The 18,858-nt window shown below is 37.8% G+C and overlaps 1 protein-coding gene across 1 annotated transcript in view; it reads left to right on the top strand.

The window, feature by feature from the left end:
* The window catches only part of LOC140143866 (dystrophin-like), a 404,491-nt gene that overhangs the window by 50,210 nt on the left and 335,423 nt on the right, over nt 1–18,858 (top strand). Inside the window, exon 21 of the mRNA XM_072165677.1 lies at nt 695–997. Within this exon, the coding sequence (XP_072021778.1) occupies nt 695–997 (303 nt within the window). The remainder of the gene's footprint in view (nt 1–694; nt 998–18,858) is intronic.

Here is an 18,858-nt window from a genome sequence, read left to right as displayed (position 1 = left end):
CAACATAAGTGTTGATAGGTGGTGATAATTTATCACCTGGGATCCTTAAGTGGGCCCCTGGAAACCTGGTTGTGATCCACGGAAGCTCCACTTGCTACACTTTGCATAAGTCAACACTTTTCAGTGTTTTTTTTTTTTCGATAACAGTTTTCAGGCTTGCATTCAACCAAGGGGGAACAGAATGTGATGAAATTGCCACCTTTAAGGAACTGATTTGAAATGAAAGATTTAAGAACTAGAAGCCGTGATTTATGGAAAAGCGGTTTCAAAAGCCTTGTTCAGACGGGAGCTTACCTCAGCCTTAGTGTAACACAGAGGTAGTGCAAGGTCATCATTTAACACTGAAACTTGTCCACACAGTCCCTCCTCACGGTTGTTAACTCTAAGCACTCTGTATTAGCTGCAGTGATCACTTTATGTTAGTGCGCTACCACAGAGATTTTTCTTTAATAAATCTTTTGTAATAAGTTTGTGTTTGTTAACCGGATACTTATTCAGACAGGTATAAAAGAACTAAAAATTGTGAAATGGGGGCTTAAAACAGCCAGAGAGGTGTTATCCTCTCTGGTTGTAATAAGCTAGAGAACTTTCCAGTCTTTTATTTGCTATTAGTACTAGGTACATCTGTGGAAAAATTATCCATGTGTTATACCATCTTCAGTTTTTTAACTATACTTGTGTGTTTATTTTTCAGGAGACCACTGAAGCCCTTGACAACCTCCGTCCAGATGTTGAACAGCTTATCGAGAATGGAGAACACCTCTTGGCCAAAATGAAAGTGGAAGATCCCGACGAGGCGATCATTCTTCAGAGCAAGCTGACCATCCTAAGGACACGATGGAATGCCCTGGAACTGGACGCGGATAGCCGCAAGGGAGTAATACGGGATGTAGTACCCAAATGGCATGAGTTTGAGAAGGAGAGTGAAGAGCTTGACAAATGGATGGATGATGTCAAAGGTCGTCTCCAAGAGGCTGATGATGATGACAAATTGAAGGTAAGAAACTATTGGTATATTGGTTTAAGAGATTTTACTTCAATACGGCACACTGTGCACTCACCTGAAGTGTTTTTGCTAGATGGACTATAGTTCGGGTGCTCAGCAGAGCGTGTCTTGTCCCTAATGCCCTAGTTGGGGGAAGGAAAGAAGGAAGGAAGAAAGAAAGAAGAAGATAAAACTTTTTTTCTTGGGTGCGGTTTTGAACCCCTGACGCCTCGTGTGCCACAGGCCTACCTTGCCACAGGGGTGTAGTTTGGCCAACTGTTCGCATGATGCTGCAATCGCATCATGTGGGATACCTGTTTGTGCCTACGCTTTTTGAATTGAGGTATTTTGATGGTTGGTACGGTTAGGATTATCAATTGTGACGTCATATGAGTTATACAATGATGTCATGAGGAGATGTTTACTGATTTACTATCCTCACCCAGTTGTGACTTTGACCAACTAGCTGGATCTGTTATTCTAGCTATGATCATAATTTAGTTGCTCATCGGTGCGATGTGTGGTTGAGTATAATATCAACCCTAATGCAATAAACAGTGAACTGCAAAGTTGATAGGGTGATAAAACATGATGAACCTTATGCTATATGCTAGTTTTATGTGAAGTTGTATACAAATTAAGAAATATTAATCACTTCAATTGAATATGAATTTGGCCAAGTAATTCTTTTTGCCACAAGTCATCAAACTGATACAAGTCCATCATTATCAAGCAGGACAAAAGTTAACCCCCTGCCAATTTAACATTCCCTCTAATTGGTCAATTACATGATTTCTTCACTTTAATCGCCAATCAGAATGGAGCTTTGCAAATAATTCACCCCAATTTTTTTGGGAGGTGAAATTATTCTAACAATGTTGCTGATTGGTCCAATTGATAATGAAAACTTCTTTTGGGCCAATCAGAACATTGCCTCTGATTGGTCAATTACATGATATCTTCACTTTAATCACCAATCAGAATGGAGCTTTGAAAATAATTCACCCCAATTTTTTTGGGTAGTGAAATTATTCTAACAATGTTGCTGATTGGTCCAATTGATAATGAAAACTTCTTTTGGCCAATCGGCAGGAAGTTTTCATGGGGTTAAGATTTTGAGCAGTTGATCCACATGACCTGCATTTTTTTGTTCTTTCTTGTTCAGTTGATAACTCTTTGACTATTTGCTTATGTAATTAACTGCATAAATGGTTTGTATCAGATAAATAAGCAGTTTAATGTTATATCAATAAATGGTATATCCGTTATAAATGTCAGACGTGACTATAACACTTTACATTAAATCAGTGTATGTATGTGACACATTCAAATATAGCCAAAAGGTACTGGTAAATTGGAAATTTTTGTGCTCCATTTATTTTCACGCTTTTTGCATTCCAAGCTGATATCGTGATCCGGGGGGGGGGGGGAACTCAAGTTTGGTTTTGGTAGGGGCGGGCCGCTGGGATTTTGGAAGTGGACCCATAAATATACCAATTTTTCAAGAAATTTGGACCCATTGATATACCAAAAGTCAAAATTTTCGGCCGAATTTAACCAAAATTGTCTTAGTTTTTACAAATTTTCCCAAACTTTTGGGAAAATTTTGGCTAGATTACGGAAAAATTGGGCTGTTTTCCGAAAAAATTGAGAAAATTTTGAAAAAAGGACCCATTAGTATACCAAAATAGGCTTTGAAAAAGGGGTCATTGATATACCAGAAGGCTGAAAATGCTACCCATGTTTAATGCACGCCCCCAGTATGGTCATTTGTACTGAGTACCCCCCCTCCGGGATCATGATAATAACAACACACAAATATATTTCATTTGTGTGCAGGTCTATGTAAGGAAACATAGAATCACTACTTTACAAACAAGGCAAACAGTTCAAAATTGGCAAAGCGTGAAAAATTAATTGTGCATAAATTTCTGTTTTTACAGTAACACACACATTGGTAATGAAAACAGTTTCATGTGGAGACACAAATGAATCTTGATTTGTTAGGGCTCTGCACTCACGCAGTGATAACATTGGATTAATGTTAGGGACAATTATAGTTGGGATGTATGACTGTGAAATAAGAGTTACGATGACACAGCCTCATACATGAGTGCACGGAGCTTCTTCAACCAAATACCTGCAAGCATGCAGTGCTAGCAATAGATTTGATTTAAAGCAAAAGACATTGATTTTCTGACAAGAATAAGTTGACAAATTTTAATGCAATTTAAATGGTTTGTGAAATTCTTGGTTATTTTGAAATATATATACAATACCTTTGTAAATGTGATTTAAGGTGTACTGGGTGTATTTCACTTAACTTTTAACCCTTCTTAACTCAAGTAACTGTTTGTAAGTTGCAAATACCCTTTTAATAAACGTAACCTTATGAAGGGTTCCTGTAGTAAATCCCTATTACTTATGAAGGGTACCAAGTCAATTTGGTGAAATTGATTTTAGGATGGGCCCCTGTAGTAAATCCCTATTACTTACAAAGGGTACCAAGTCATTCCAGTGAAATTGATTTTACGATGAGTCGAAGTCGCAATTGATTTTGAGACCTACAAAGCTTCGCAAAGTTAAGTGCAATAGAGCCCTTGTCTAATATGTGTGTTAAGGGGGTCACAAGTGAATCAAAGAATAGAATAAACAAATAAAATCAGCCTGAAAAAAAACACCCAAAAACTAGAAACACTCCCTTAGCAGGGGTCTTCAAAAGTCAAGTCAAGTCAAAGATACTCATGTGAATGAAAATGTATCTCCAGGGTTGCCAAAAGATTTCAGCCCGAATCGCGGGTCAAATAATTGAAAAGTCGCTCAATTTTTCTCTTTACCATTGGTTTCTATGGGGCAGGAAACTATCGGAAGTCGCAGGAGCCAATGTTGAAAAGTCGCCCAATTTTTTTTAACCATTGGTTTCTATGGGACAGGAAGTTGTCAAAAGTCGCAGGAAAAATCTTCAAAAGTTGCCCAATTGGGCTACCAAATCGCAGGTTTGGCAACCCTGTGTATCTCTGCCCACAATCTGTGAATGTGACTTGGAAGGGACAATTATAGATGGCAAGGGTGAAATAAATGTGTGCTTACATATCCGATGACCTAGCACACATGCAAGGGAGCAAACTGTGGCACAACGTGGTACTCATGCAGCGTTAACATTTGATCAATGTTGGAGATGTTTATAGAGGGGATGGGCAAGAAAGAGGATTCCTGATGGTGCAATATTGATACATTTATCTGATGCAGATCCAAAGTAGAGCTTCTTTTAGTGTCAGTGATGATTATTAGGGAAATTATTCAAAGTAGAGAAAACCCTCCAGTATGTAAGCAGCCCAAAGACACTAGACCCAAAGAGTATCAACTCTGCCATGTTTGTGAGTCACTCATAGAGGGCAAAGTATAGTGTATCTCCCGATTATTTTGCAATGCAGTGGTAAACTTTGATTTAAAGGGCACAATTGTTTGCATTTTGTGAGTAGAGCATTGTGCCAATAACACACATCAAGTGCTACATATGCAAACAGTGGTGATTAAATCAAGCTCAAAGACTGAAGGTACACTATTTTGGCCCCCATGCATGATAAACCAAGATGGCAGATTTACAATAGCATTTATAACACACATGCAATTCTGAGTTGGTACCACAGAATTAAAACTATAGAACCAGGACTTCCTATACCGCCTTGTGCAATAGCGCAGTAAGTTATGGGGAAAATTGGGGGTATTTGGATCCTTGCCGTCAGTACACGAAAACAATTCTGCATGATCATCACACTATAGGCCTAACGAATTGTATTGCTCCTAGACGCAGCCAGTGTGACGCACCATGAAGCTTGTTTAGTATCGTGATTAGTTTCGGGTTCATTTTAAGCAAAACATGAATACCCCCAATTTTTGTCCCATGCGTGTATCAAGATGGCAGTCGAGTTTTAATTCTGAGTCAGTACTCTTTGGGTATAATCTCTTTGAAGTAGTCTCATACTTGGCCACTAGATCTTTATTACTACCAATTATAAATAGATTGAAATAAAAGTTTGGATGACATGATCAAGTGATGATATCGATACGTTCACCTTCCTACTCGCGAGGAGGAGCGTCCCCATCTGTTGGCGTCTTGCCAACTGTGATTAGTTCATGACATATGCACGAATGATTTAGATTCTTGAAGTAAAGTTACTAGCCCCCCTGGGTTGGGATTTAACCCCTGGGTAGGGTTTGGAACTATGAGTTATACCGGTTGGAAGTTTGACCTATGTTGTGTTGTAATGATTGCAAGTTACTGTTGAGGCCAATTTAAGGGAGGCACTCTTGAAAGTTTTGTTGAGGCCAGTAAAGGGAGGCAGTTAAATGCACATTTTATCGGAAGATGTTGGTGAAAAATGAAGAATATTTACATTATACACCTTATCAAAGAATCAGAAGTGGAGCCACAAAATATAATGAAAGACAAAGATAAAAAGACTAGTTTGCGTCTGACGTCATCTGTTAATCAAACTCAGAGCACGGTTTGTTTACAAGTGTCGTGACAATATGAGTTGCTGAACACGGCCGTAAAACCGGGCGCCTTATTGTTAATTTTGCACCATCAAACATACAAACCATCTCAAAAGTTAGGTCTTAATAGTAGGAAACTTTCTTTGGTGAAGGCACCATGTCTTTTTGCCTTGTAAGAGTACGTAATTTTAGCCATTCACTGCTATTCCTTTTCTCCGATCGGCACCAGCCAGATGAATCGACCTTCCTTATACGCACTATTAGCCAATCAAGGATCGTAGCGAATTTGATTGACAGTGACGTCAGATGCAAACTAGTCTTTTTATCTTTGTCTTTAATTATAGCAGGACCTCAAACATACTAGAGTACCAGTCTCAATTTCCACACTAGTTGGTGACATTCCACATAGCACAAAACCAATTTACTTCTCAGAACTTTGATGGAGGATATGAGAGTATCAATTCCTACGCCTGGTCGCCGACATTCCACACATGAGGCAAACATATAATATGTATAGAACTTTGACACAGGAGATGAGAGTATCAATCTCAACACCTGGTGGCAAACATTCCACACTTAGTATAACTAATTATAAGTGTACCGGACTTTGAGACAGGTGTGAGAGTATTAATCTCAACACCTGGTCACTGGACTGAAATTCCACACATTACATAACCAATTACATGTACAGGACTTTGTCACAGGTGTGAGAGTGCCAATCTCTTTACACAGTGGCTGACATTTAACATGTAACATTAACCTATTGTATGTGCAAAACTTTGACTTGTGAGATGAGAGTATATACCTACACCCCCTGGTCAATTACATTCCACACATGGTATAAACCAATTACATAGGAGAGAGCTATATCGCATCAATTAATTAGGACATAGTTGAAATTGTTGCCAAGAAAACATGAGAAGTTGCTCAGAGGTTTTCATTTCTTTGACCTTTCCATCACTTGTATCACTAGGATCCACAACATGCTCATCTGTCAGGGCACAATTCATTAACCCCAATACATCTGTACATTCATTGAACAACCTTTGAAAATGTGGGTACAAAAACTCATACTCCACCAAATTTTTCACTATGATTGTTTAATTGAGGTTATTGAACTGTGCTATTGGGATGAGGCCATTGTGGCCATAGTGTATACGCTTGTCTGTTATAAAAAATAAAATGATTAATCCCCGGGGATTAATCATATAAATCGTTAGTAGATTTAATTACAACTACTGGATTGGTAATTAGCGCAAATGCTATTCCTGCGACTACTAATTTCTGTCCTCTCTGTTTCTCAGAGTTGAGAATAAATGACACCCAGTTGAAAGAGTAACAACTGATAACCCCAAGGAGTTCATTCGTGTTGACTTCATCAATTATAATATAAGCCACTTGCAAACCTAAACTATAACTAAGTCTAGTAGCCCTACAAGCCTGACTGTGAGCAATGTATAAGTCACAAAGATAAACTGTGTTAGGTTGTACTCCCTACGAGCAACGTTAATTAATATACAATCTAACGAGAATTGAAAATTACCATCTCTCTCCTCGCGCCAGCTGCTTATCGTCATAGAGATAACGTTGCTCACTTAAAGATAACTTAAATGTCAGTGTTCCGACAGGCGTGATGGTGAAGTCGGGAGGTCTCATTGCGATAATGTTTATATACTCCTTATTCAGGAAACAAATATATAATATAATGATAATTTATCACATTAATGCAGACTTCTTTAAGGCGGGTTGGACTGGAGCATAACCTAGCGATGTTTGCACTCAAATGTTGAGACAAATAAATCTGCTACAAAGGAGGATTGATATAAGTTCTATAAAGGAGATCCCAATACTTGATATAAGGGGTGTCATTTATACCATACCATTTATACCAGGATCCATAACATGCTCATCTATTAGAGGCACAGTTCTTTAACCCCAGTACATTTGTACATTTATTGAATGACCTTTGAAAATTTGGGTACAAAAACTCATACTCTGCAACTTGAGGTCAAAATTGCATCATGATTGTTTAATTGAGGTTATTGAACTATGCCACTGGAATGAGGCCATTGTGGTCCATAGTGAAACTTTGGTAATCAATCAATTAATTAATTGAGGATTGAAATAACTAACAAATTTGTAATGATTTCTAACTTATCAATAAGTGCGGAGGCCATTTTGGGTTTGGTACAACATACTCCAAGTCACATTCATAGCTTTACATTGAGATGGCTTCCAATATAAAATGTATCAACTAATAGCCCTATGGACTTAACATCCTAGACGATCTCAACGTAGTCAACAATAATATTAAAAAGGTTGCTGCATTTCGAATCAGAATAAGGGTATTATTTCAGTAACATCCTACAGCTTACCTATATACAGCGAAGGTGTTCTAGAAGAATTAGATCAATAACACTAATTGTCCATTCACATTTTAAGTTTAAAAATTGCCTGCGTTTTTTTTTCGTTTCAATTTGCATTTTTTGTCTGCCAGGTTAGCGCTATCTCCATTTCAATTGCCTTTCTGCTCATGGCAACAAAGTAACAAATTGAAATTTCATGGTGAGCCTAGGAGGGACCCCTGGAAAAAAAAGTTGTCGTAATTTGTTCTCAGTAAATTGAATATACCACCATCAGCTAGCATGGTAGCGTCAGGTTTGCTAGTTGCTTGGTGTGTTTAGTTTAAGAGGTGAAAGATGGTTACAAGCAAGGGATTATGGGTAATTATATTAAATTATAGTTTATGTGAAGTATCAGGGATGAAATTGCACTGTCACCATATTTTGACTTGTGTTTGCTACTTCAAATTAACTGCACACAGAAGGTATTGTTACACTTAAATGGTGGTAATTTTATGAAGAAATGTTATAGTTGTATGGATACATGAATCTGATTTGTTCATTCATAAATCTCACTTGTCAAAATGTGACTTAATGTTTTCTGTACAAGATATTATTTCTTATTTGAGTGTATGGATACTTTTGGGTGCAGTTAAACAAGGTAGAAAATGAATATAGAGGCATGATGTTAAATGAATCAGGCTTACAGGCTTATTTATCAAAATTGAATTTTGACTCCAATTCCTGACCTCACGAATAATCTAAAAGAGTGTTTTTATCTTAAGATCAAAGACATCCTAAACTTAAAAATCCTGATTTCAGATTGTATTCATGATGTTGTTGGAAAGGTACTTGATCTCATTATAATTTCTTCTTAATATGTCAAAGAATTAATTTGAAGTGATAACGTACTAAGTGTGTCATCACCTTACTATCATTTATTAGCATTTTCTTATATCTAAGGATAGTCACAGAGGTTGCTGACTTGCTTGTTATCACATGCAATATTATTTAACCCATAGAACATGTCAAGGAGTGAAATGGTGTTACACCAGGAACCAATCCGGGGGGGGCCACTCAAATATAATGATGTAAGCATGACCAAAAAAACGCGTGAAAAGGGGTGTTTTTTTTGGTTGGTCACGTTCTGTTCTTAACGCTTCAACGGCCTCAAAGAACTGACTTTTCATGAAAAGGGGTTGTTTTAAAATCGTTTGTAACGCATTTAGGTACCATTTTAATCCGCTTTTCAAATCTGCTGAAACTCCGATTCAAAAAAGTTTATTCCAGTGTCGTATAAATGTTTAAAGCACTATGTTATGCAAATATATTTCATGACGTGTTACATGTGATTTAACCATGGCCTCGTACTTCTATGTAAAATACCGTTTAGATTAAAAACGTGCATATTAATTAATGACGTCATGATTATGATGATGGGTATATAGTTCAGTGGACAAAACGGGGAGACGAAAATCCGGAATGAAAATATCATATGTATTTCAAAAAGATTTTTAGGACCTTTATAGATTCCTCACATTATTCACTACTCCTGCTGGTAGATTTGCGAGCTTCCCCTTCTCTGGATTACTTTAGGAAATTATATATGCAGTAGAAAGCATGAAAAGGGCCGCTGATATCAGGACACGATAATCAACTTTAGGTGCCGAATTCGGAACCAAATACGATGTGAAAACTGCTTTAACGTTGTCTGGATAAACTATGATGATAAATTACGCTGAATATTGGTATATTCTCACAAAACTACTTTTACGAGAATCCAATCAGATTCATGTAACAAGCTACGAATCTGAATTATTTATATTTTAAAGTGGTACGGTATGGTATACCGGAGGGGGGGTAGGCCTATATCCAGGAGGTGGACTCAGTTTTAGTGTTCAATGAAAAGTTACTAACTTAGTAGGCCTACAAATTTGTTCAATTTGTCAAAATCCATCAAAACTTGTAACGTGGGTCAAATTTAGACAAAAACTTGTTTAGGGGGTCAAAATTAGACAAAAACTTGTTTAGGGGGTCAAAATTAGACAAAAACCTGTTTAGGGGTCAAATTTTTGGGGAAAGCGTATAAAAACTTGTTTAGGGGGTCATTTTGCTCACAGAGGAAAACTTGTTTAGGGGTGTTCGAAAAAAATTTGGTCACGCATGCGTACACTCTCATATTTGAGTGGCCCCCCCGGGGAACCAATATTGTACCAGAGGAATCTGGTCCTATAGATGAACCCAAGTGATCTAACGGAGGTCACTCACATTAAGTTAGAGCTAGGGTTAAGCTTAAGGGGTTGGTACCATTAAGATCACTATTACTTTAAATGGATCTCTTTCCAAAGTTCATATTGACTGCTCAGTGCCAGAAGTTGGTAAGTGCAATAGCTGCCCTGTGAACATTTGGCAACATATGCCCTGTGAACTCACAGTATATTGTACTCATCTACACATGGCAGCTATTGCACTTACCCACTTCTCGCACTGAGCATTGAGTTGATTTTGCTGAGAGGTTGCTATGTGGATCAGATGCATACACAAAAAAAGCAGTGCAGACCAGATCAGAACTAAATGTAAGCAAGCTGCATGAATATTACCCAAATTTGGTGAATTTGGTGATAAACTATTATGTAAAATAACCAGAGTTGGGTACCAAATAGATTAGATCAGAACTACATGTTCAAACAATTTGTAGAAATATAATACCCTGGATATTTTACCAAAATATCACATAATTTAGTTACCTGTAGCAACTAAGTCAACTTAGTATACTTGGAGGTTGTGAATATGGGATCCATGCACAACTTACAGGTAGCCTAATGCTTTTTGAAATCATGTTGTCTTAAAGTTATAGGTGAGCTCTAAATGACTTACATGGCCTACTGTACAAAATAGGTCACAAATATTTTTTTCATATAAACACTGTCAGATAAACATTATGTATTTGTAATGTGCTATTCCATTTAAAATCCACACTACCCCTGTGGAAGATTTAGCTGAAGTTTTCCACAGAGGGAGTATAAGTTTCAAATAGTAGGCCTATAGACAATTGGGTAACTTCCATTTGAAATATGTACTCTATAGTTGTAGAAGAAAAGGGTAAAGCCATGATATAGGGGGAATATGGGTTTCAAAATGGTTAACTCTGATCAATTACATTTGAAAAACATATATTCCCCTGTGGAAGATATTTCCAAAATCTTCCACAGGGGTAGTGTGGATTTCAACTGAATAGCCCAATGTGGGTCGAGGTCCTATATGCTGATAATCCAAGCTAGAGGATGAAGTTTTTATATTTTAAGTGTCTGAATCTTCCAAAGAGACAAAATCTTTGTTTTTTCTTATTCTTAGATTTATATTCTTATTGAGTTACACAGGTGTATGGGAACATAGAGGCATATGGGAGATATAACTGTCTGGTGACACACTTATGGTCTTTTTCTTTATTTATATTAACATTGTCATGATATAGTTTCGAATGAATAAGACAATAACATAAGATAATATCTTTGCCAATAAGTCTTGAGACATTAAAAGGAAGTTGTTTAACACCAGATTTTCCATCAAGGGAGAAAATGGGCTATTTCAGTTGAAATCCATAGTCCCTCTGTGCAAGACATGACCTTAATCTTCCACACAGGGAGTGTGAATTTCAGATGGGATTACCTGAATGGGTGACTCCATTTTAAATCTACACCCTTTGTGTGGGAGATTAAGGTCATGTCTTCCATTGGGGGTGAATGAATTTAACTGGAACAGCCCAATTCCATCAAGGGAGGAAATTGCTTGTTGGTTGCTCCAGGACTTTGCACAATGAATACCAATCTTCCGTTTTGTTTTGTTTAGCATCTTGAAACGGGAGGTTTGAAATTAAACTGAAGATGTTAGATATAGGGGCCAGGGCATTTGAAATAGGTGGATGTTTAGCAACTGTCACTTATCGTAAGTGGTAATATTTGTGTGCATAAAGTTTCATGTTGCAACATGTGTTCAAAATTTTGTTTGTTTTTAATTTTGCTGTCCAAGTTTCAAGGGAAACATTTTTTTTTTAATTAGCCTGTGTAATATGGGTATGGATATTTTAGAGTCCACCTTTTTTCTGTGTTTTTCTTCTTAGAAATATTTGAGACCTATGTCACGATTGATGGATTGAGTGAGTGAGAGAAGAGTGGGCGTTTGTGTGAGTGATGAGTAAATGAGTGATAAGCGAGTAGTGAGTGAGTAATCAAGTAGGAGAACATGCAAATAGGGAATATTATAGTGAACCAACTAAATACACAGCAATATTCCTTCTACGTCATTGCTGTTAAATTGTTTTCATTAGGTGTATTATATGCATGAGCATGGCATATAGATTCCGTCCAAACTTTTTTAAATGCATTTGTGAAATTTGATTCATTGAATAAAGATTCTACGGGGCTTCTTGAGGGGGTCAGTTTAAAGTGAGGTGTCTAGTCTGAAGGCTGACATTCAAGAGTGGAAACTCAGTACTAAAAGGAATCATCCCAGAATTGAGAAATATGGATTCGCCTCCCCCTTCCGTTTTGCAGTAGGCATTCAGGTTTCATTTTAGGTATGATTATGTAAAGATTTTGCTGGAAAAATAAAGTTTTCCATTTTTACCTGATGTTGTTTTTCATCTGCGAGAGATCCTTGTTGGGGAAAGTAAGGTATTTCAGTGTTGACAATTTCAGTTGATTAATATGTCTGTGCAACAAAAATGGTGACATTTGATATGCAGTGTTTGGGACTAGAGCAAACCTTTCAATGGGAACTATATACAGGGAGAAAAGAACTTGAATCTTCAAAGCTCTATAGTATTAAAGACTACAGCAAGGTGACGTTGGGACGATGTCATAACTATCAAATGCCAGTGAAAATAAGTTGGGTGCTCGAGTAAACAAACTATGTGTTTGTAAACAACTTATGCATAATAGGATGATTGATCACATCTAGTTGTGTGGATAATCAGAATTTTAGCAAGTGCAGTCCGTAGGATGTCTGCCTTAGCCTATACTAACCATCTGATGCAGAGCTTTGTTCCTCACTTCACGCTTACCACCAAGGGCATCATGATCCAATGGAACTGATTCAGTTGTAGATCTTCATTGAGCAATCTTCAGACCGGTACAACTATTTGGATGTTCATTCAAGATTTCCCCTTGTCACCTAGACCTTCCTCTCTCTCTGTACATGTACATTTCAGCCACCAGGGGCATACCCAGAAACCTTAGTCCACAGGGTGCATAGTGGCAATCCTGTTTGCGCAGTGGTAAGAATAGCCCAAAATAGGTTCCCTCTGATTGTAGTCTTTGTCAAAGACTACTCGCGATTAGGGGAACACAAGCACCAAACCATGATCCCCCATGAATAGCGCACCAACTACTGCGCGATTTGTACTTGCTGAGCGCAAAACGCTCTTTATGCGTCACATTGCATGAGACGCAAAGCATCGACCCCCGATGCCACAGATTTGGTTTGTACTTATATATAGGTTAAAGCAGTATAGTGCAAGCAAATAGATGTTGACAAACATGTTTTTCATCCACCACTGATCACAAATCTTACACCAGTGTATTGACCCATTTGCCATCAGGTACTACTATAAGTCATCGGAAGGAAGTACTGATGTAATGTGAATGTTTACGATATATTTCTAGTACCATGATGCTTGAATATTAACACATGCGGCAAGAAATCTGGCGAATCACACTTTGATGGATGTTGACAAATGAGGTTCCTATAACTCCTCCTATTAAATCACAGATCAAGTGTGAGCTAAAAATGGCCTCATTCCAATGACAAAGTTCATTAAGGAATCGGATAGCAATGTTTTCACATGTTTTTTGTGGTACCTTAGAGCATTACCGACATATCAAATGGCATTACTTCGAGGACTGTTATATTTTTAAAAAATCAAAATTATTTGATATCAGAATGACATTCCTCATATTCAAAATGTAATTCAATATGTCTGATGTGCTCTCAAGTCCCACAAAAAATATGTGAAAATGTCACTATCTGAGCCCTTAACCGCCATTCAACAAACATAGCTCAAAAATTGACCTCAAGTTACCAGTATGAGTTTTTGTACCCAACACACTCAAAGGTCATTCTTTTCATGCACATATATGTAGGGTTAAAGAACTTTGTCCTGACAGATGAGGTTTTTGATCATAATGGATCCTGCTATCTCACTCATATAGTGATGGCTAGCTACTATCAGCTACTATTCCTTGTAGCAGCCGGAAGGAGATTCCATTCTCGTAATAAGCGTTGCTCGTCAGCATCATATGTGTCATTTATGATAGTATGCTCCATTGGCAAGCATGTGTTAGTATTGTAAACAGTTGTGATGGCTTCTTGATGGTCCAAACCCTTAGGTTACAGAGTTCACTTATGGAAGATATTAAACAGTGAAAAGCTGTAGGTTTATATTTTTTTATTTTTTCTACATCCAAAATGCTTTACAACTTAATCTAAAAACAATATCAAATTTTATTATTTAAATCATGTTCTCCAATTCCGTATAATTCATAAGACTGTACAAAATTGCAATATATTGAAATATTTTCATATCCAAACAATTTGTTTCTTCAAATTAATCATAAGTTTTAACCCCCTGAGCACTACCTGCCGATGTAACATTGCCTCTGATTGGTCAATTACATGATATCTTCATTTTAATCTCCAATCAGAATGGAGCTTTGCAAATAATTCACCCCTATTGTTTTGTGTGGTGAAATTATTCTAACAATGTTGCTGATTGGTCCAATTGATAATGAAAACTTCTTTTTGACCAATAGGCAGGTAGTTCTCATTGGGTTAAACAGCATGACCAGTGATCACTAGGATATAGAAGTAAATTTGTTTTGATGTCACATTCTGTCTCTAATTGTCACTGAAAATGTCAAAAGGTCGCTCCAGGTGAGCGCATCCAATATCTTACCAATTGCACACACTCGATGATGGGATGTAACCAAGTCAAAGTTAAACTTCACTTAAATTATTTTAACGTGAATTTTTAACAAATCAATCTGCGACATGCTCTTATTTTTTCTGTGCAATTATTAAAAAGTCGCTTTCATCTGATGTGAAAAAATCTTGTGCGTTTATCTTTCGTCAAATGTATAGAATTCTGTCACTATCTATTAGCACTGGACCGCTGTGATTGTCACAAACAAATGTAGCTACGGTTCATGGAGAGAGATAGTGAAGTTTGCATATTTATCCCTCTGCATGCTGAAAAGCTTTTATTCCAAAGTTATTCAAGTGGCGTTTTCGGAAACTTGTAACAGAGAATTTGAATCTGTGTTTGGATTTATAGTTTATTTGTTTGTGTCTACGTAGGTGGTATAGTCATTAGGAATTTAAGTCTTGTAATTGAGATGCTTAGTAACTCATTTAGACCCGAAAATGTGTAAACCTGAAAAGTAAACTGTTATTTGAGTTGTGAGTCCGACATCAAGCCAGCTATCAAATCAGGCATGCGTGTGCGTCCAATTTGGCGATGATAAAGTTGCAGAGGCGTAGTGTTACGGGCCAAGGTTGCCTCCGGGGTTATTACAACACCCCTTGCTGTGGCGTATACAACATCTATCTAGCGATACCCGCTGGTCATCCAAACATGGACGCAATGACAACGGAAAACTAAACTGGTGTATCAACTTCACAAGAAAACCCCCTCCTCCTCCTGGCGACCGGCTCCCTGGGGTCGGTTAGGGGATGTGGAGCAAGGGTCAAGATGGATAGTTGTTTCAACATTTAACCTAAGCTCGCCTGTGTTTTAAAAATAAACTTCGGAAAAGCAATGTGCTGATATCAGATTCAGTGCGAGCGGACTAAGTTGGCGTGGCTAGCTAATAATGCTAATGGGAAGATAGCCTCAAGTCAAAGCAAATCACGTACGTTTGGGACATGGAAGCTTAACAAGCAGATATGGGGGAGATAGTTTTCAGTTTGTATACTGACGTCATCTTGTATAACTGCAGAATAGTATCTTGGTAACAGTGATGTCGAATGTAGAGGGAGGATCAAGATTTTGTTTGGAAAGTTTGAACGACATAAGCTACTGGGAATTAAGGAAAGGATTGCAATGCTAAGGAAAGCCATCATAATGTAGGGCTTTAAGCTGTGTGGTGTGATAACGAGAAGACCTGGAATGCGATTGGATCAAAAATGTTTATGGAATAATGCAAGCAAATATGGAATAATGGTGTAACAAGTTGGAATATTTTTGCCACAACTGTGTGTAATTCTCATGCTGCCCTCCTGGAAATTATAAATCAAATGGCTTGGAAGGAGACTACTCATTATATATCAGACGTGTGAATGTTACATCTGTTAGCCTCCTCCACAATCTCATGTTGCTACTTTGGAATAAGTTACTGTATTACTTGTTAATGTTGGATCAAACTTGTTATTTATGTGTATATTTTCATCTTTTTGCTATGGTTTGTGTCTTATCTGTATAGTTGAAAGATTGAGGGCTGTTGTAGCCTTATCTCCTCCGCAGTCTGGAATGACCACAATTTGAGTGGGTGAAATCTTGGATGTGCCATCATTCTAGTGCTGAAGTACATATCATTTTGCTGCAGTAAGATTTTGACAGAGACTAGCATCCGCCATGATGGGCTTAATCATTTTGTTAGCCTATGTTTTGGCTTGTTTTTCTCTGGTTGTTGCAATATGGATAAGCAGGAGCATGGATTTGCAAGTGAGACCTGTAACCTTGGTAGGTATCAAAATTGGGAAATTTCTCCAGTGTCCTATTTTGAATGGGGGGGGGGGGTAAAGAAGATAAACAATCATACAACTATGTACTTGCATCTTAGCAAGGGGTTGACAGTGATTCGCCGATTCTCCAAATTTGGTACCAGCATGGGCGCCGCCATCTTGGGAAAAGGGGGTGCTGGCGACCGTCGACTTGACGGACGCCAGCACCCCCGAACGCGCCCAGCACCATGACTACGTGTAACAGTTCGCGTTCCCGACTGTCAATCATCGGGGGTTAATCACCTCGAGCTTGACAACGATATCTGAATAGACTATCGCCAAGTCTTACGTGTAGGTGCAAAATTAAGGTTAATTTTTGTGATTGAAACAGTATTTTTCTTGTATAAATCTTGGTCTGGATAGTGGGATTGTATTAAATAAATTAAGTTCATGGATGCGCTAAAAATATTATTAAAAGTATTAAAAACAGCTGTTCAACATTTGAAAAAAATACACTGTAGCAGGCTTGAACAAGTCTAACCTTGGTTGCAGCAAGCCGTGATTTTTACGGGTAATTTTATTACTTTAACACGGAGCATGGACTCGATGCAGCCGGTAGAAATCGCGGTAGTGTTGTGACCCTTCCCAATCTTATTTATTCCCTGATCTTAGACTCATAACCTACTGCAAGCAGTCATTGACCTAATGCAATATATACAAAGGGATCTTATTTTCAAAACCAAAATGTAATTGGATGAAATAAAAGGTATGGATTTAAAAATTGATCGAGTGATGGCGTCTTACATAAATTCTTTCAAAATCTCAATTCCGGGGGGGAGGGAGGGGGGGGGGGCACTTCAATATGAAATGGATATAGGTATAGGGCTGGCACTTTCGCACCACGGGCCTTTGGTGAGAGCAAAATGTGAAAAATATGGGGTCATTGGGTGAGAGCATGATTTTTGGCATTCGGTGAGAGCAAAATGTAAAAAATATGGGGTCATTGAGTGAGAACATGACCTTTTTTTAAATGGAATCTTTGTGAGAGCCGAAACAGCGCCACGGAAACCTCGAAAATCATATTTCTAGTTCTATATGGCTTCAAATTTCCTTGTTTTTTCAAAATAAGTAACAAAATCAGTGATAAATGAAAGTTGCTGTTCAAATTGAACTTGTAAGGGTCTTTGGGTGACAGATCAAATGGAAAAATAGGGGGTCTTAGGGTGACAGAGCATGTGTTCGTAAAAAAATGGGGTCTTTGGGTGACAGCGACGCTGAAAAAGGGGGTCTTAACAGCCCTACATACGCGCCACCTCCAAAGTTGGGGTCCCCCCCCCCCCCCCCCCCGGGTCTCAATTTCTTTGATTGAAATTTTTTTGGGTCAAAATCAAGTGGCTGTGTGTACCTTTAAGTCTTGCATGAGCTGACAGTCAGTGACCCAATACACACAGGGACTATAATACTGGTGGGATAAACGTCTCATATGCACAGACATCGTTTCCCGTCTTTCAGGTGTTTTGTGCAATTAGAATAGAATTCATTGCTTGGTGTCTGGCAAAGAGTGGATAGTATTTCCATCAATTATTTCATCTGTATGTATAATTTTGAAGAAGGAAAAAAGACCAATGATGATGGGGCCTGTTATAATGAAAGATTTTTTGTTGCTCACAGATATTATATTATATTGTAACCAAAATCAGACAAATTTACTCAGGAACGCCCCCGTATTAACAAATGGTAGTGAAAAACAGGTATCTAATGATAGCCTGTTATGATTTAATGATTTTTAGCTCATAGGTATTGTATGATTGTAACCAAAACCAGACAAATTACCTAGAAACTCCCCCGTTCTCATTGCTTGGTGTCGGCACACGGTGATGTCCATCATTTATTTCATCTGTATGATTTTGATTTTTGAAAAGGTAAATGTTGATGGGTGACGATATTGGGCTATTCCATTTAAATTCCTCACTACCCCTGTGGAAAATTTGGCTAAAGTCTTCCACAGAGGGAGTATCAATGTTGAATAGAATACACAATTGGATAACTTTCATTTAAAATACTTACTCCAGTTGTGGAAGATATTGGTAAAACCATAATACAGGGGAGTATGGGTTTCAAAGTTAACTCTGACCACTTATATTTGAAAAACATACTCCCCTGTGGAAGATATTTCCAAAATCTTCCACAGGGGTAGTGTGGAATTTAAATGGAATAGCCCATTGATGCTCACATATAATTGTAACCAAAACCAGACAATTGTACTCAGAGAGTTCACAGGTACTAACAAAATGGTATTATATCTGGATATATCTG

This window comes from Amphiura filiformis, unplaced genomic scaffold, assembly GCF_039555335.1.
Source record: "Amphiura filiformis unplaced genomic scaffold, Afil_fr2py scaffold_30, whole genome shotgun sequence".
Lineage (NCBI taxonomy): Eukaryota > Metazoa > Echinodermata > Ophiuroidea > Amphilepidida > Amphiuridae > Amphiura > Amphiura filiformis.
Note: the sequence above shows the minus strand (reverse complement) of the source record. Positions and strands in the feature narration are given on the sequence as shown.